Raw genomic sequence first — 16,058 nt, 5'->3', positions numbered from 1 at the left:
TTTTTCATTTCTAATTCTATTGATTTGAGCCGTCTCTCTTTTTTTCTTGATGCGTCTGGCTAATGGTTTATCAATTTTGTTTATCTTCTCAAAGAACCAGCTGTTAGTTTTATTGATCTTTGCTATCGTTTCCTTCATTTCTTTTCCATTTATTTCTGATCTGATCTTTATGATTTCTTTCCTTCTGCTAACTTTGGGGTTTTTTGTTCTTCTTTCTCTAATTGCTTTAGATGCAAGGTTAGGTTGTTTATTTGAGATGTTTCCTGTTTCTTAAGGTAGGATTGCATTGCTATAAACTTCCCTCTTAGAACTGCTTTTGCTGCATCCCATGGGTTTTGGGTCATCATGATTTCATTGTCATTTGTTTCTAGGTATTTTTTTATTTCCTCTGATTTCTTCAGTGATCTCTTGGTTATTAATGTATTGTTCAGCCTCCATTTGTTTGTATTTTTTACAGATCTTTTCCTGTAATTGATGTCTAGTCTCATAGTGTTGTGGTCGGAAAAGGTACTTGATATAATTTCAATTTTCTTAAATTTACCAAGGCTTGATTTGTGACCCAAGATATGATCTATTCCGGAGAATGTTCCATGAGCACTTGAGAAAAATGTGTATTCTGTTGTTTTTGGATGCAATGTCCTATAAATATCAATTACGTCCATCTTGTTTAATGTGTCATTTAAAGCTTGTGTTTCCTTATTTTCATTTTGGATGATCTGTCCATTGGTGAAAGTGGGGTGTTAAAGTCCCCTACTATGATTGTGATACTGTCTATTTCCCCTTTTATGGCTGTTAGTATTTTCCTTATGTATTGAGGTGCTCCTATGTTGGGTGCATAAATATTTATAATTGTTATATCTTCTTCTTGGATTGATCCCTTGATCATTATGTAGTGTCCTTCTTTGTCTCTTGTAATAGTGTTTATTTTAAAGTCTATTTTGTCTGATATGAGAATTGCTACTCCAGCTTTCTTTTGATTTCCATTTGCATGGAATATCTTTTTCCAAGCCCTCACTTTCAGTCTGTATGTGTCCCTAGGTCTGAAGTGGGTCTCTTGTAGACAGCATATAAACGGTCTTATTTTTGTATCCATTGAGCCAGTCTGTGTCTTTTGGTGGGAGCATTTAATCCATTTACATTTAAGGTAATTATCGATATGTATGTTCCTATTCCCATTTTCTTAACTGTTTTGGGTTTGTTATTGTAAGTCTTTTCCTTCTCTTGTGTTTCTTGCCTAGAGAAGTTCCTTTAGCATTTATTGTAAAGCTGGTTTGGTGGTGCTGAACTCTCTCAACTTTTGCTTGTTTGTAAAGGTTTTAATTTCTCCATCAAATCTGAATGAGATCCTTGCTGGTTAGAGTAATCTTGGTTGCAGGTTTTTCTCCTTCATCACTTTAAATATGTGCTGCCACTCCCTTCTGGCTTGCAGTTTCTGCTGGAAGATCAGCTGTTAACCTTATGGGGATTCCCTTGTGTGTTATTTGTTGTTTTTCCCTTGCTGCTTTTAATATATTTTCTTTGTATTTAATTTTTGATAGTTTGATTAATATGTGTCTTGGCGTGTTTTTCCTTGGATTTATCCTGTATGGGACTCTCTGTGCTTCCTGGACCTGATTAAGTCTTTCCTTTCCCATATTAGGGAAGTTTTCAACTATAATCTCTTCAAGTATTTTCTCAGTCCGTTTCTTTTTCTCTTCTTCTTCTGGGACCCTTATAATTCAAATGTTGGTTAATGTTGTCCCAGAGGTTTCTGAGACTGTCCTCAGTTCTTTTCATTCTTTATTCTGCTCTGCAGTAGTTATTTCCACTATTTTATCTTCCAGGTCATTTATCCGTTCTTCTGCCTCAGTTATTCTGCTATTGATCCCTTCTAGAGTATTTTTAATTTCATTTATTGCATTGTTCATCATTGCTTGTTTCCTCTTTAGTTCTTCTAAGTCCTTGTTAAATGTTTCTTGCATCTTCTCTATTCTATTTCCAAGATTTTGGATCATCTTTACTATCATTATTCTAAATTCTTTTTCAGGTAAACTGCGTACTTCCTCTTCATTTGTTAGGTCTGGTGGGTTTTTACCTTGCTCCTTCATCTGCTGTGTGTTTTCTGTCTTCTCATTTTGCTTAATTTATTGGGTTTGGGGTCTCCTTTTCGCAGGCTGCAGGTTCGTAGTTCCCGTTGTTTTTGGTGTCTGTCCCCAGTGGCTAAGGTTCGTTCAGTGGGCTGTGTAGGCTTCCTGGTGGAGGGGACTAGTGCCTGTGTTCCGGTGGATGAGGCTGGATCTTGTGTTTCTGGTGGACAGGTCCATGTCTAGTGGTGTGTTTTCGGGTGTCTGTGGTCTTATTATGATTTTAGGCAGCCTCTCTCTAATGGATGGGGCTGTGTTCCTGTCTTGCTAGTTGTTTGGCAAAGGGTGTCCAGCACTGTAGCTTGCTGGTCGTTGAGGGAAGCTGGGTCTTGGTGTTGAGATGGAGATCTCTGGGAGATTTTCGCCATTTGATATTATGTGGAGCTGGGAGGTCTCCTGTGGACCAGTGTCCTGAAGTTGGCTCTCCCACCTCAGAGGCACAGCACTGACTCCTGGCTGGAGCACCAAGAGCCTTTCAGGCACACGGCTCAGAATAAAAGGGAGAAAAAAATAGAAAGAAAGAAAGAGGATAAAATCAAATCAAATACAGTAGGATAAAATAAAATAAAGTTATTGAAATAAAAAATAATTATTATGAAAAAAAATTTTTAACTAAAAAAGTAAAAAAAGAAAAAAGAATGTATGGACTGAATCCTACGACAAATGGTGAAAGCAAAGCTATACAGACAAAATCTCACACAGAAGCACACACATACACACTCACAAAAAGAGGAAAATGGGAAAAAATAATATATCTTGCTCCCAAAGTCCATGTCCTCAATTTGGGATGATTCGTTGTCTATTCAGATATTCCACAGATGCAGGGTACAACAAATTGATTGTGGAGCTTTAATCCGCTGCTTCTGAGGCTGCTGGGAGAGATTTCCCTTTCTTTTCTTTGTTTGCACAGCTCCCAGGGTTCAGCTTTGGATTTGGCCCCACCTTTGCGTGTAGGTCGCCTGAGGGCGTCTGTTCTTCGCTCAGACAGGACGGGGTTAAAGGAGCAGTGGATTCAGAGGCTCTGGCTCACTCAGGCCGGGGGGACGGAAGGGTATGGATGCGGGGTGAGCCTGTGGCGGCAGAGGCCAGTGTGATGTTGCACCAGCCTGAGGCGTGCCGTGCGCTCTCCCGTGGAAGTTGTCCCTGGATCCCTGGATCACAGTACCCTGGCAGTGGCGGGCTGCACAGGCTCCCGGGAGGGGAGGTGGGGACAATGACCTATGCTCGCACACATGCAGCAGCAGCCTTAGAACCTCATGCCCGTCTCTGGGGTCCGTGCTGATAGCCGTGGCTCACACCCGTCTCTGGAGCTCCTTTAAGCGGCGCTTTTAATCCCCTCTCCTCACACACCAGGAAACAAAGAGGGAAGAAAAAGTCTCTTGCCTCTTCAGCAGGTCCAGACTTTTTCTCGGACTCCCTGCCAGCTAGCCGTGGTGCACTAGCCCCCTTCAGGCTGTATTCACGCCGCCAACCCCAGTCCTCTCCCTGGGATCCGAGCGAAGCCCAAGCCTCAGCTCCCAGCCCCAACCCGCCCCAGCGGGTGAGCAGAGAAGCCTCTCGAGCTGGTGAGTGCTGGACGGCACTGATCCTCTGTGCGGGAATCTCTATGCTTTGCCCTCTGCACCCCTGTTGCTGTGCTCTCCTCCACGGCTCCGAAGCTTCCCCCCTCCACCACCCGCAGTCTCTGCCCACGAAGGGGCTTCCTAGTGTGTGGAAACCTTTCCTCCTTCACAGCTCCCTCCCACTGGTGCAGGTCCCGTCCCTATTCTTTTGGCTCTGTTTTTTCTTTTTTCTTTTGCCCTACCCAGGTACGTGGGGAGTTTCTTGCCTTTTGGGAGGTCTGAGGTCTTCTGCCAGCGCTCAGTATGTGTTCTATAGGAGCAGTTCCACGTGTAGATGTATTTGTAATGTATCTGTGGGGAGGAAGGTGATCTCTGCGTCTTACTCTTCCGCCATCTTCTCCCAGATCTGGGTTGTTTGTCTTTTTAACATTAAGTATAAGCAGGTATTCTTTAGATATTCTGGATAGAAGTCTTTTGTCATACATGTATTTTGTAAATATTTTCCCCCAGTCTGTGGTTTGTCTATTTGTTTTCTTAATATTTTCTTTTCATAAATAGATGTATTTTTCATTAAATTTAGTTTATCATTTTTTTAATGGTTATTCGTTTCTGTGTCCTCAGAAATCCTTGCCCACCCCATGTCACAAAGATATTCTTCCATATTTTCCTCTAAAAGTTTTATAGCTTTAGTTTTTACTTGTTTATAGCTTTAGTTTTTATTTGTTTTTAAACATAGTTTTAAAAGTTAGCTTAATTTAAAGTCTAAAACATGATAAGGACTCTGTTAAAAATTGGTCTATTAGCATTTCATTTAGTAAGACTGCCTAGGTTGAAAACAACTTTCAATGGTACAAATTTAAAATATGTAGTGTTCTTCTGGTATTGGATTTTTTATCCCATGTATTCTTAGTTTGTGTACATAACTTTAAAAAAATTATTGTGTCATGCTGTCACAATGAATCAGAACCTAAGGTACAGGGAAGGAGCAATGTATTTGGATTTCACAGATAATCCAACCAACTATTAGCTCAAAGAAGTCACTTAACCTTTGTAAAATGAGGTTAAACATTCTTACTCATATGCCTTCACATAAAGTGGAAGGTGTTAAGTAAAAACAAAAGAACAGAAACAAAACCCTATGTGAATGTAAGACATTTTTATAACTTGTCATTTATTTTTACTGATAAAGATCTTACTTTGTATGTATTTAGTAATATACAGACCTATTTGTCCAATGTGCTAAACATGCTCTGATTATCAGGATCCAAAAATATAGGTATTTTCCAGCTATCTAACTCATTTTCCTACCCTCCACTACAAAGATCATTTAGCAAAATAAGTGTCTCAGTATAATTCTAAAATTACTTCTCTCCAAAAAAAAGTAGTGAATTTCCCCCAACTTCTTATCTTGAAAACATTCATATCTATACAAGAGTTGGGAGAGCAATACAATGATATCTATTTGCCCTTCATCTAGATCTCCCAATTGTTAGCATTTAAGTAAAATGTTTTATGTGTACTGTCTACATGACATGTCTGCTTTTATGCCTGTTTTAGAGTCCAGATCTTAAGGACAGGTATTGTGTGTGTTTTATCACAGCAAAGTCAGGCCAAGGTACCTAATTTTAAAAGCTTTCTGATGAAATATATATTTAAGTCATACTTAAAGAATTCTTTTTTGCAGATGCCAAAAGAAATACATGTATTTCAGGATTTACTGAACAGTACTTTTTAATATTATGTAAAATTTTCAAGTAAAGATTTTCAGATTTCTAGAGGATACTGTTTTATATAATGTACATTCTGTGAAGTGACCAATTAAGGTAAGCCTAATTTTACTGTGCTATTTTATAAGAGGGCAACATAAAGAGAATAGAATCTTTGCCTTAAGCTATTATTTTATCTTCTTTATTCAGTTACCTTTAGCTTCTCCACATATTTGCTCTTTCTCAGAGATTAGACTGATAAGATTTAAGTGAGACATAGTTTAACCAACCCTCCAGGTTTGTTCAGGATTTTCCTGGTTTTAGCACTAAAGTCCTATGTCCCAGAAAACTCCTTAGTCACAGGTAAACTAGGACAGATGGTCACCCTATGTATAAATATGGCCTTTGTGAGGCCAGGAAGAGTTGTGCCAGCCAGGTTCCAGCTATGTCCTGTTAGAAAGTCCAGTCTCTTTAGTAAACTACCTAGCATAAAATGGATTCAAATGCTCATGTTACTCTGTGTGGCAGGGAGATGAACTGTGAATCAGTATAGTGCAGTAAGGAGTTTAAAATATGGCTTTTTTCAAATAATTTAACAGATCTGGACTGATAACTTGGCACCATCATTTCTTAGCTATGTGACTTTAATTAACCTGTTTTACCTCTTTCAACCTCTGTTTTCTCATAAGTTAAAAAAAAAAAAATTAACAACACCTATCTCACAGAGTTGCTATAAAGATTACTTGAGAAAATATAAGCTAAGGACCTGCACAAAGCATTAAATAAAAGTTATCATTCTATGAAGAATGTGTCCTTAAGAGAGAGTCACTAAATCTGCTTCATTTGAGTTTAGTTCACCAAACATTTATTGAATGCCAGGCAGTTTTCCAGCTGCTTAGAATATAAATATGAATAAAGGATCGCCACTACTTTCACAAGCTCAGGCTTGTAGAGAATTCATTCCACTACCGGGGTTACAGAAGCATGACTTTTCTTACCAGTGGCTTAGTTGTTCCTTAGTTTTGGCTCACTGCCACGTCATCATAAATAAATATATTTAGTCTAAAGCTGCTTAAAATCATCACAGCAAAAAAGCATAGTTCACTTTAGATCACTATTTTTAAAAATGTGTGCCATTGTATAAAATAAGAAAGTTATCACAACAGTGTAAATTGCTAAAGGAGTTGGAAACATTTACATCTGAAAATGAGTAAAAACATTTGTGACCTTTATAAAATGATTTAAGAAAGACTGTGTGTTGTTTTTATGCTACACAAAAGTAGTTAGAAAGTGCAACTAAGGATTGAAATTACCACAGCAGTAACTTGTACTGAATACCTGAAGAGCTACAGGATTAATAAAAATTCTCTTTAGCAAAACAGAACTCTTAGACTAAATTTGTCCAAGATCACAGTAGACAGCTAATAACTCTAATGCCTAATATTCATATAGGGCTTTATGGTCAGCAAAGCACTTTCAAACACAGGTCATTTGATCCTCACAACTACTGTTAGAAATATAAACAGGGTAAAGATCACACTGAAGAAACCAAGGGTCAGAGAGGTTAAGTGAACTGCCTAATAGTACAGAGATCCAGAGCTAGAACTAAGGCCTTCTGAATCCATTACTGCATTTTGAATAAATGCACTGCTAACTACAATGCAGTCTTACTAATCTGTACCTTAGTGAGAAAGACATGAAAGTATGATGTCTCATTTGCTGGTGCATGAGGAGTTGAAGGAAATATTTTTGTTATATATATATATATATATATATATATATATATATATATATATATATATAATAAAGTAACATAACTCTGGAAAAAATGGAAAATGCAGAAGACAGATTAACCTAGGGAGCATAATTAGGGATTATTATAGGGAATGGAATATAGTAGATCTATAATTACTAATTCCTTTGGAGAAACATGACATGTTTATGCTACTTAGACTTCCCATTTAGGAAAGGTTTCTCTATTGACTCAAGCCTTCCTGTATCTCTTAGCAAATACACACAAGTCTCTTCCCAGGATTTCTTGATGTTTTTAAAGTAAAATAATGAAGTTGGTATATTTAAAAAAAAATTAGGCCAAGACTAATTAGTCTTCAAAACTAAGGATAGAGTCACAGAGAGAAATAGGTTCTGCAATTAGCACTGCAGCCCTCAACCAAAGCTCACTGTTCATACAGGTAATGATGCTTCCTCCTTGGTTTCTTCAGGCATACCATCATATACACACACCCAGTAATCATTATTCATATCTTACACACAAACCTCAAAGGCAACAGTAGCAGTTTAATATTCCTACTCTGCTATTTCTGGAGAGGAATACTTTTCCTTCCCAAGGATTACTAACTCCAAGGGAGAAAATAAATTAGTGTATATATAAAAGAAAACCTACTTTTATTTGTTGTACATCTATTTTAAGAGTACAGGAGTAGAAACTTTTAGAAATATTTAAATAGGAAAAACAAAACTTTCTTCTATAAATAAGAAACAAGAGTTCCATATTATAAGTAATGAATTGAGGTAGGAGGAAAAAGAAATGAAAAGGAGATAATGGAGAAAATTTTAAATTCTTGGTATTAGTGGTCTGGGTCTCCTCATATCCACCCCCACTGCCAAAATCCTTCCTCTAAGAGAGGTCTAGATTAGCACATAGTGTGTAAGACCTAATCCCTACCATCTGGCAAAACCTTTTATGTCTTCCTTAACACCACATATGTGCTTTCAGTCCTCTCAGAGTTAAAAGGGTTTATCTATCTATCTATCTATCTATCAGCTGTGTTGGGTCTTCGTTGCTGTGCGTGGGCTTTCTCCAGTTGCGGCTGAGCCCGTGCACTGCAACTACTGAAGCCTGTGCGCCTAGAGCACCTGCTGCGCAACAAGAGAAGCCACTCCAATGAGAAGCGTCCTTATGCCTCATTCACACAGAATCTTCCTCCCTTTCAGAGTTTATCACTAACTTGAATTTTTGAATATGCATCTGCTTTTTTGTTTTGTTTTTGTTTTTTTTTGGCTGTGCCACACAGCTTGCAGGATCTCAGTTCCCTGACCAGGGATCAAACCCAGGCCCCCTGCACTAGAAGTGAGAAGTCCTAACTACTGGACCACCAGGGAATTCCCTATGCATCTGCTTTTTACAGTTTTTTTTTCCTTCAAATTATTTTTGTATTTTTAATGCCTGATTTTAGAAACTCTACCAAAATAGAAGTTTGTTAACTTAACTCTACCAAAATAGAAGTTTGTTAATCTGTTTTAGACTAGGACACTGAGAAGGTTAGGACTGTGCTTTTACGTAAATGTGACAAGTTCCAAGAGAAGGCCTAAAGCGTTCTCTTTTGAGTAAAGTCTATGAATATTACTGCACCTTCACTGAGACATCAATTTTGCCTGTTAAAAGGCTTTTTGAATTTAATTCCTGCTACTTAAGATTGTTCCATTGGTTGGGAATGCCAAAAAGTAACTTTGTAAAAGTCAGGTGTTATATGTAGCTGAGGGATTCACAGACTTAAAAGATCGTGAAGTGACATTAATGGTCATCAAATCCAACCCCTTCACTCCCTCTGGGAAAAATGAAGCCCAAAAAGTTTGAATGACTTGCCTTAAGTCACAGAGCTAGTTAACAGGAGAGCCAAAGTTAGTATTCAAGTCACTTAGACCAGTAGTTTTCAACTGGGGACCCCTCAGAGGATATTTGGCAATTACTGGAGACAGTTTTGTTTGTCACTTTGGAAGGTGCTACAGATGCCAGGGATGCTGTTAAACACTTTCCAATGTATAGGACAGCTCACCACAAAGAACTGTCTAGTTCAAAATATCAACAGTGCTGAGGTTAAGAAACCCTGACTTAGGACTACACTTTGTCACATCTATGTAATCAACTTTTACTTAATATAAGCATTCTGAAAAAAATTGTGTCAGAATAGGATATTTCCCTTTGGTCAAACAAAGAGTCAGGTAAATTTAAAGGTTCAGTTTATTTGATTCTCTGTGAGATGGAATATAATAATAAAAGAATACAACATACTCACCAGGAGCCAAAACCCATGGGTCTTCTATCATAATCTGGCAGATCTGGAGCAATCTTACAAGCCTGTATGTTCAGGTATTTAAATATGTGGATTTTGCCTTTTATACATATCTAAACAAAGTAACATATAAATACAACCAAATTATTACTCATCTGAAATATGTGTCCCCTAGCATTTTAAAATAAAAATACATTTTTACTTAATGTATATTGGAAATAGAAGGCATTTCTATCAAGTATATACAGTAATATTAAAAAATGTACTGATTATAACATTATATCACTTGTTACTTTAGGGGTTTAAGTGATATAAATGTAGGTTTTTGTTTTCTAGTCACTAATAAGTTTCAGTAACATATAAAATAAATAATTTATGATTATAAACACTGTTAGAATACCAAGTAAACTTATATTGATTGGTTAGGCATAGTCAGGGATTTAAAGCATTGCTCCCCATGGATTATATTGGTAACTTTTGTTTTTAGGAATCCAACAATCACGCACAATTACGTTTTCAATCTTACTTCCTGTAAGAGAGAAAAGCAGGAAATGATTTAAAAAGTTATATACACTTCTGTTGCTACCTACTGACTTCTGTCCCACAGTCAACACACAAATTCTTTAGGATTATGAGGCCTTTCTATAGTTATGAAGTTTACTCATAAAGTTTAACAGTTGCCATACAGAGGCTTGTACAAGACCATCAATTAATTGTAGAGTAAGGAAAGCTACAGTGAAAATTATAAGCTGGTCAACACTTTTTAGACTACAGAATGTCTAGAATCTATTTGTAAAGCTACCTTATAATAACTTTATTAAGTAGTTTCATTTAAGTCACTGATAAACAAATGACCAAACTGACTAAACGAGGAACTTAAGATTTTAGAAAATAGGAAAGTACAAAAACAATGGTCATAAGAGATACATTGATGATCTTTAGTTCTGTAAGCTGAGTATTTTGTCTTTAGCATTTACATTGTCTACATTTAAGTTTTACTAGAAAGAAATAACTCAAATTTTATTAGAAAAAAACTTTACGATTCCTTCAAATTAAAAAGAAGTCAATTTAGTGAAAGGAAAAACATTTTTGGAATATTACCTATCTTCCATCCCATTTATTCAAGGCTTCTAAAGAATACATATAAGTTATGAATTTATTTTAAAAGAACTTAATTTCTAAAAAAAAGATAAATACATATAACTTATAACTTTTAAACTTCATCTTTTGTCAAAAAAGTTCATAACATACTTCAAGTCAACTATGGTTTACCTGTGCAGGAGGAGATTGTAGTGGATTATTATCTAGGGTGATCATCTGTAGGTGCCTGAGATTCCGATAACAAACAGGGATTGTTGTAATTTTATTGCAGGAAAAGTCTAACCGTATCAAAGGCAACTCTGCTAGCTCTGCAGGGAGACAAGGTGGAAATAAACAGTTAATGATAATTTCAAAACTAGACAACTTTTTTCAGGAGCTTCAAGCTAAATATAATGGATTTAACATAAGTATTCACTTGCATTCTTTCTTAGTGATTAACTGATATACAGCAAAGTGGCATAAAATGAAATCTAGTTGCTTAGGGATGGTAATATTAATGAAAAGCAAACTGTTTGACCCCTTATAGAACAACAGAAAGTCTTAGAAACTGGGTCTGATCCCACAGAAAGGTGTGAATAACACAAGGATTACACGATAATCTGTATAAAGAACAGGTTAGATGCCTAGATCTTTAATCCCAACTCATGCAGCTAGGTAACTACTCCTTTCCAATCATGATAGGAGCTGAATTGAAAGGCTCTGAACTCAAGGACCGCAGGCACAATGGAAAGTCAGGATGAGTTCCCTGCTGAAAATGGAGCAGGGAAGTCTACAAACTTGACCACAAGACCTTAGCACCTTCCTCCCCAACCTTACCCCATCCCCAGCTCCTGACTGGCAGTAGTTAGGAACATACACAACACTGTAGAAGAAGGAAAACATCTTTCTCTGGAGAAACTATATTGTTCCATATAAAAGGCCTTTAGACATTGATAGGGAGTTTCCCCCAATAAAATATCCAGCTTACTGCTTCACTACTATTATACAATTCCTGCTCAGTATACTTGGAATTTCTAAGTAGCTCTATACAGACAGTACATGATCCACAGACAACTAGAAGAGCCTCCAACATGTAAGACAGAAATCAAAACATGCAAGCCAATCGAAAAAAAGAGCTCTGAAAAAATAGGTAATATATAGGAAATAAAAGAAAACTTTTAAAAACTAGAATTAATGTCTCTAATTTCAGAGAGATAAAATACTAAATTACTGAAACAAGAAAGGAATTTTTTTTAAAAAATCAGAGAAAGGGCTTCCCTGGTGGTGCAATGGTTGAGAGTCCGCCTGCCGATGCAGGGGACATGGGTTCGTGCCCTGGTCCGGGAAGATCCCACATGCCGCGGAGCGGCTGTGCCCGTGAGCCATGGCCGCTGAGCCTGCGCGTCCAGAGCCTGTTGCTCCGCAGCGGGAGAGGCCACAACAGTGAGAGGCCCGCGTTACGCAAAAAAATAAATAAATAAATAAAAATAAAAAATATGAGAAAAACAAGGGTTCTTAGAGATGAAAAATACGATGGCAGAAATTAAAAATTCAGAAGAATGGTTAGAGTATGAACGGTTGGAACTGTTTACCACCTGGTTAAACAAAATGATGAAGAAATGGACAATAAAAAAGATAAGAAAACCATAGGATCAATTAAAGGAGTCCAATATCTAATTCACAAAAATTCTAGAAAGAGAAAACAGAGAAATCGGAAGATAGGAAATTATCAAAAAAGAGATATAAGACAATTTCTTATATCGAAGGATGTGAATCGAAGGATGTGAATCTCTGGTTTAGATAGAAGCCCACCAAGTATCTAGTTTATTGAATTAAAACAACTCATACTATGTCACATCATCATCAAACTTCAGAGCGGTAGGGAAAAAAAAGGGAAGACCTTAAAATATTCCAGAGGAAAAAACTGGTAACAAACAATGGACTGGAATTAGGAATGGCATCAAATTTTCCACCATTTTTTTTTGGCCGTGCCATGCAGCATGTGGGATCTTAGTGCCCCGACCAGGGACTGAACCCATGCCTCCTGCAGTGTTAAGTCTTAACCCCTGGACTGCCAGGGAAGTCCCTCAACCATTAATTTTTAAAATTGAAAGCTAAAAGCAAAAAAAGACTTGAAAATCATTTGACACAATAATTTTCAACCAAGAATTTATAACCAAATTATTAATCAACAGTGAGCACAGAATAGAGATATTTCTTTTCAAGTGAAATCTCAAAAAATGTTTTCCTATGACATGTTCTCAGGAAATTACTAGAAGATGCCCTTTTAGCAAAACAAGGGAGTAAAGTAAGAAAGAGGAATTATTTGTCAGTTATACCTCAATAAAGCTGAAATTAAAAAAAAAAAAGTAAGAAAGAAGACATGAAGTCCAGGAATAAGAGGAATAAGAGTTCAGCAGGGGCTTCCCTGGTGGCGCAGTGGTTGAGAGTCCGCCTGCTGATGCAGGGGACACGGGTTCGTGTCCCGGTCTGGGAAGATCCCACATGCCGCGGAGCAGCTGGGCCCGTGAGCCATGGCCGCTGAGCCTGCGCCTCCGGAGCCTGTGCTCCGCAACAGGAGAGGCCACAGCAGTGAGGGGCCCGCGAACCACAAAAAAAAAAAAAAAAAAAAAAGAGTTCAGCAAAGAAGAAGAAAAGCTAGGCAGAAAATAACAGAGAACAACCAGTCCAGACTGGAAGAGAAAGAAAAAAGGTTCAATGAGGGAGATATTCAGGGGAAAAAAAGAAAGATACATAATCTGATTGGTTTGACTAATAAGGCTGCTGGAAAAAGAGGGAGGAATTAGCCACAGGTACATAAAAAGCTAAGTAAATTTTTTTAAAAAGGACTTACTAACTCTAGAAAAACAACAATAAAAACAAAATGTCAAAGTTGATAAATCCAGCAATAGCTGTAAAAGCAGATCACTTAGAAATGTGTCAGCAAACAGTAGTGGAAAGAGTCAAAGGACTTGAAGGTATATGCTTCTGGCCATTGAAACTGGAGAGAGGAATGACTGAGGCAGGAGAGTGCTATTATTTATTTTAAGCTTTTTATTACTATTTGACTTTTTGAATAATGTATTTGATAAAAATTAATTTAAAATCAAAATGACAATATAACAAAAGATGTAATATCTTTATCTACCAAATTGTAATACGTTAGAGATCACCAAGGAACATGAACTTCCACACTAACTTGTGTAGGTGTTGGATGAAGCTTTCCTGTCATCTCAGTTTAACTGAGTATGCTGAGATTACAAGATAAGTCTACAAAAAAAATTTGAAACTATCTGTGTGACAATTTTCTTGGTAATATGCATTCAAAATAAGATAGAGAAATAAATTAGATGATAAAACTATCAGACTGCAATCATCATCTGAAATCCCGGATTTTCATTTTCACCAAAACCTCAATTGTTCTGATTAATTTCATATTGTCAGTATTATTGTATTAGTAAGCCTTTAAAGATAAACCACAGTAGGTGGGTCCTGAGTAGGGGGGTAATCCTGATAGAAATTTTGAGTTATATGTCAGTCATGATTTTGGTCGGTCCTGCTAATGGCCTGCATTCCCCCTGCTGAGGTGGTAGAAGGCAGAACCAGGAGGAAATGAGGAAGGCTCTGAAGATAAAAGGTATAAAGGTTACTGGACAAACCTACTGAGGGGAAGATATGCAGGATTTTGGGTAGTATGGTCGCAGTAAATGTATAAAAGTGGAATGAAAATCACTTTCTGAGACGCTTACTCGGGATCAAAAAATGTCAAAGCTACACACACTAGCATATTAGAACTCAGTATCATACAGGATCGAATTGGTATAAACATCTGGATTCTACAATGCAGCAAAAGCATCATTAGTTAATTCAATATTTACTGTACATTGAAAGTCGTATTTTGTAGAAGAACCTAGATAATCACTGTCATGAAAACATCTTCTAAAGATTCCTTATCTTTGAGACAGACATTCTGAAATGTTTATAGATGAATTTTTGGAAGTTGTTTCAAGTTAATGTAGAGGACAGAGCAAGAGAAAGAGGACGGGAGTAGAGCTGAAACAAGAACTTCCATGAGCTAATGACTGATGTAGTTGGGTGATTCATTGCTCTCATTTAGATATGTAATTTTACATAATAAAATTAAAGAAATATATATTCTGATTTAATAAAATAATGATTTTCACCATTTTCACTTTCTCTTGTAGCTTTCTCTTTCATGAATTTATATTTTTGAACAACTGATCAACTACACCTAATTAATTTGTTTAATCATTTTTATCATTCAAATACATGCACCAGAACTTATAGTCAGCCTAAGACAACCAGTCTCCTAGTGCAGTCTCTCACTCCATTCATTATTCATTTTACATATCACCTCCACACAGTTAATTAGCCTCTATCTGAACATTTCCAGTGAAGGATAAAATTATTAAATTCAAATCAAGTCCATTTTAAGTCAGTCAGTGCTAACTGCAGGAATGTTTTCATTATACTAAACTATCCCCTTATCAAAAACATGTTATGTTTCTCCTAAGTAGTTATGCCAACTGAAATTTCCAGTGATCTTACCCTGAGTTATTGATTATATCAGTTAACAGGATCTAAAATTACAATCACTGTTAAATAGTTATTGGAGCTCTTCACTGAAGAGTCTAGCTTTTAAAATCCACAACGGAACAGATAGCACATATTAAAGAAACCATTACATTTCAAATACTGGCTGTAACTTTTATACATTTTTGAAGTGCCCATCAGTCTGAGAGACCTTTAAAATAAAAAGGCAAGAAACAAAACAAAACAAAAAAAACTATTTCACAATTTCTTACCTTCAGGCAAACGTACTAAGTGATTTCTTCTTACATTAAGGTCTCGCAAGGCCTCCAAATTACCAATTTGGGAAGGGATTGTTTGAATTTCATTGCAGCTCACATCCTATTTCAAAAAGATACAAAGTAAAGAATTGTACTAATATTACAAACTTGCATGCTTTAAACTATCTGTAAAATGAGGTTGGACAAGATAATACCCCTCTTGTTGTAAAAAATACTATGATTCTGTGTCCAAGAATAATCCCATAGTTTGCAACAGCATTTAATTTTTAAAATGTATAGGCTTTTGACTGACTCTATACACTGTATATAGATCTACATTAATTTTGTGAGCAGAACTAAAATTAAATGACTTAAGATGTGGACAGGAGGCCTAGAATATCAGATCAAATGAAAATGTTGGTGAAAAGGTTAAAAAAAAAGGTATTAAAACAGATCTTTAGGACAATATTTTTATTTTATATTGTTCTAAAGAAACTAGAAGAAAAAACAAAACTATGATAAAAATTATAATGATAAAATTATTTGAAAGGAAATCCCATTCTCAAAATACAAGTTCAACTATTCAAGAATATAAAATAAAAATGCACTGAAGATGACTTAAATCATTCTTTATCAAACTGAACATGAGGGAAAAATAATAAAGTACATATAACTCAAAGGCTATGGAAAAAGTAGATACTATTCTATTAGCAGCTCATCAACCTGATTCTAATACATATAT

The 16,058-nt window shown here is 36.4% G+C and overlaps 1 protein-coding gene across 3 annotated transcripts in view; it reads right to left on the bottom strand.

Moving 5' to 3' along the window:
- Nucleotides 1-16,058, bottom strand: part of LRCH3 (leucine rich repeats and calponin homology domain containing 3) — a 112,822-nt gene that overhangs the window by 50,255 nt on the left and 46,509 nt on the right. For all 3 annotated transcript variants that reach the window (XM_065876052.1, XM_065876054.1, XM_065876053.1), the window contains exons 4-6: nucleotides 15,332-15,437; nucleotides 10,698-10,834; nucleotides 9,429-9,538 (exon numbers count right to left, since the gene is read on the bottom strand). In XM_065876052.1, the coding sequence (XP_065732124.1) occupies nucleotides 9,429-9,538; nucleotides 10,698-10,834; nucleotides 15,332-15,437 (353 nt within the window). The remainder of the gene's footprint in view (nucleotides 1-9,428; nucleotides 9,539-10,697; nucleotides 10,835-15,331; nucleotides 15,438-16,058) is intronic.

This window comes from Phocoena phocoena, chromosome 4, assembly GCF_963924675.1.
Source record: "Phocoena phocoena chromosome 4, mPhoPho1.1, whole genome shotgun sequence".
Classification (NCBI taxonomy): domain Eukaryota; kingdom Metazoa; phylum Chordata; class Mammalia; order Artiodactyla; family Phocoenidae; genus Phocoena; species Phocoena phocoena.
The sequence above is the reverse complement of the archived record's forward strand: the minus strand, read 5'-3'. Positions and strand labels throughout refer to the sequence as shown.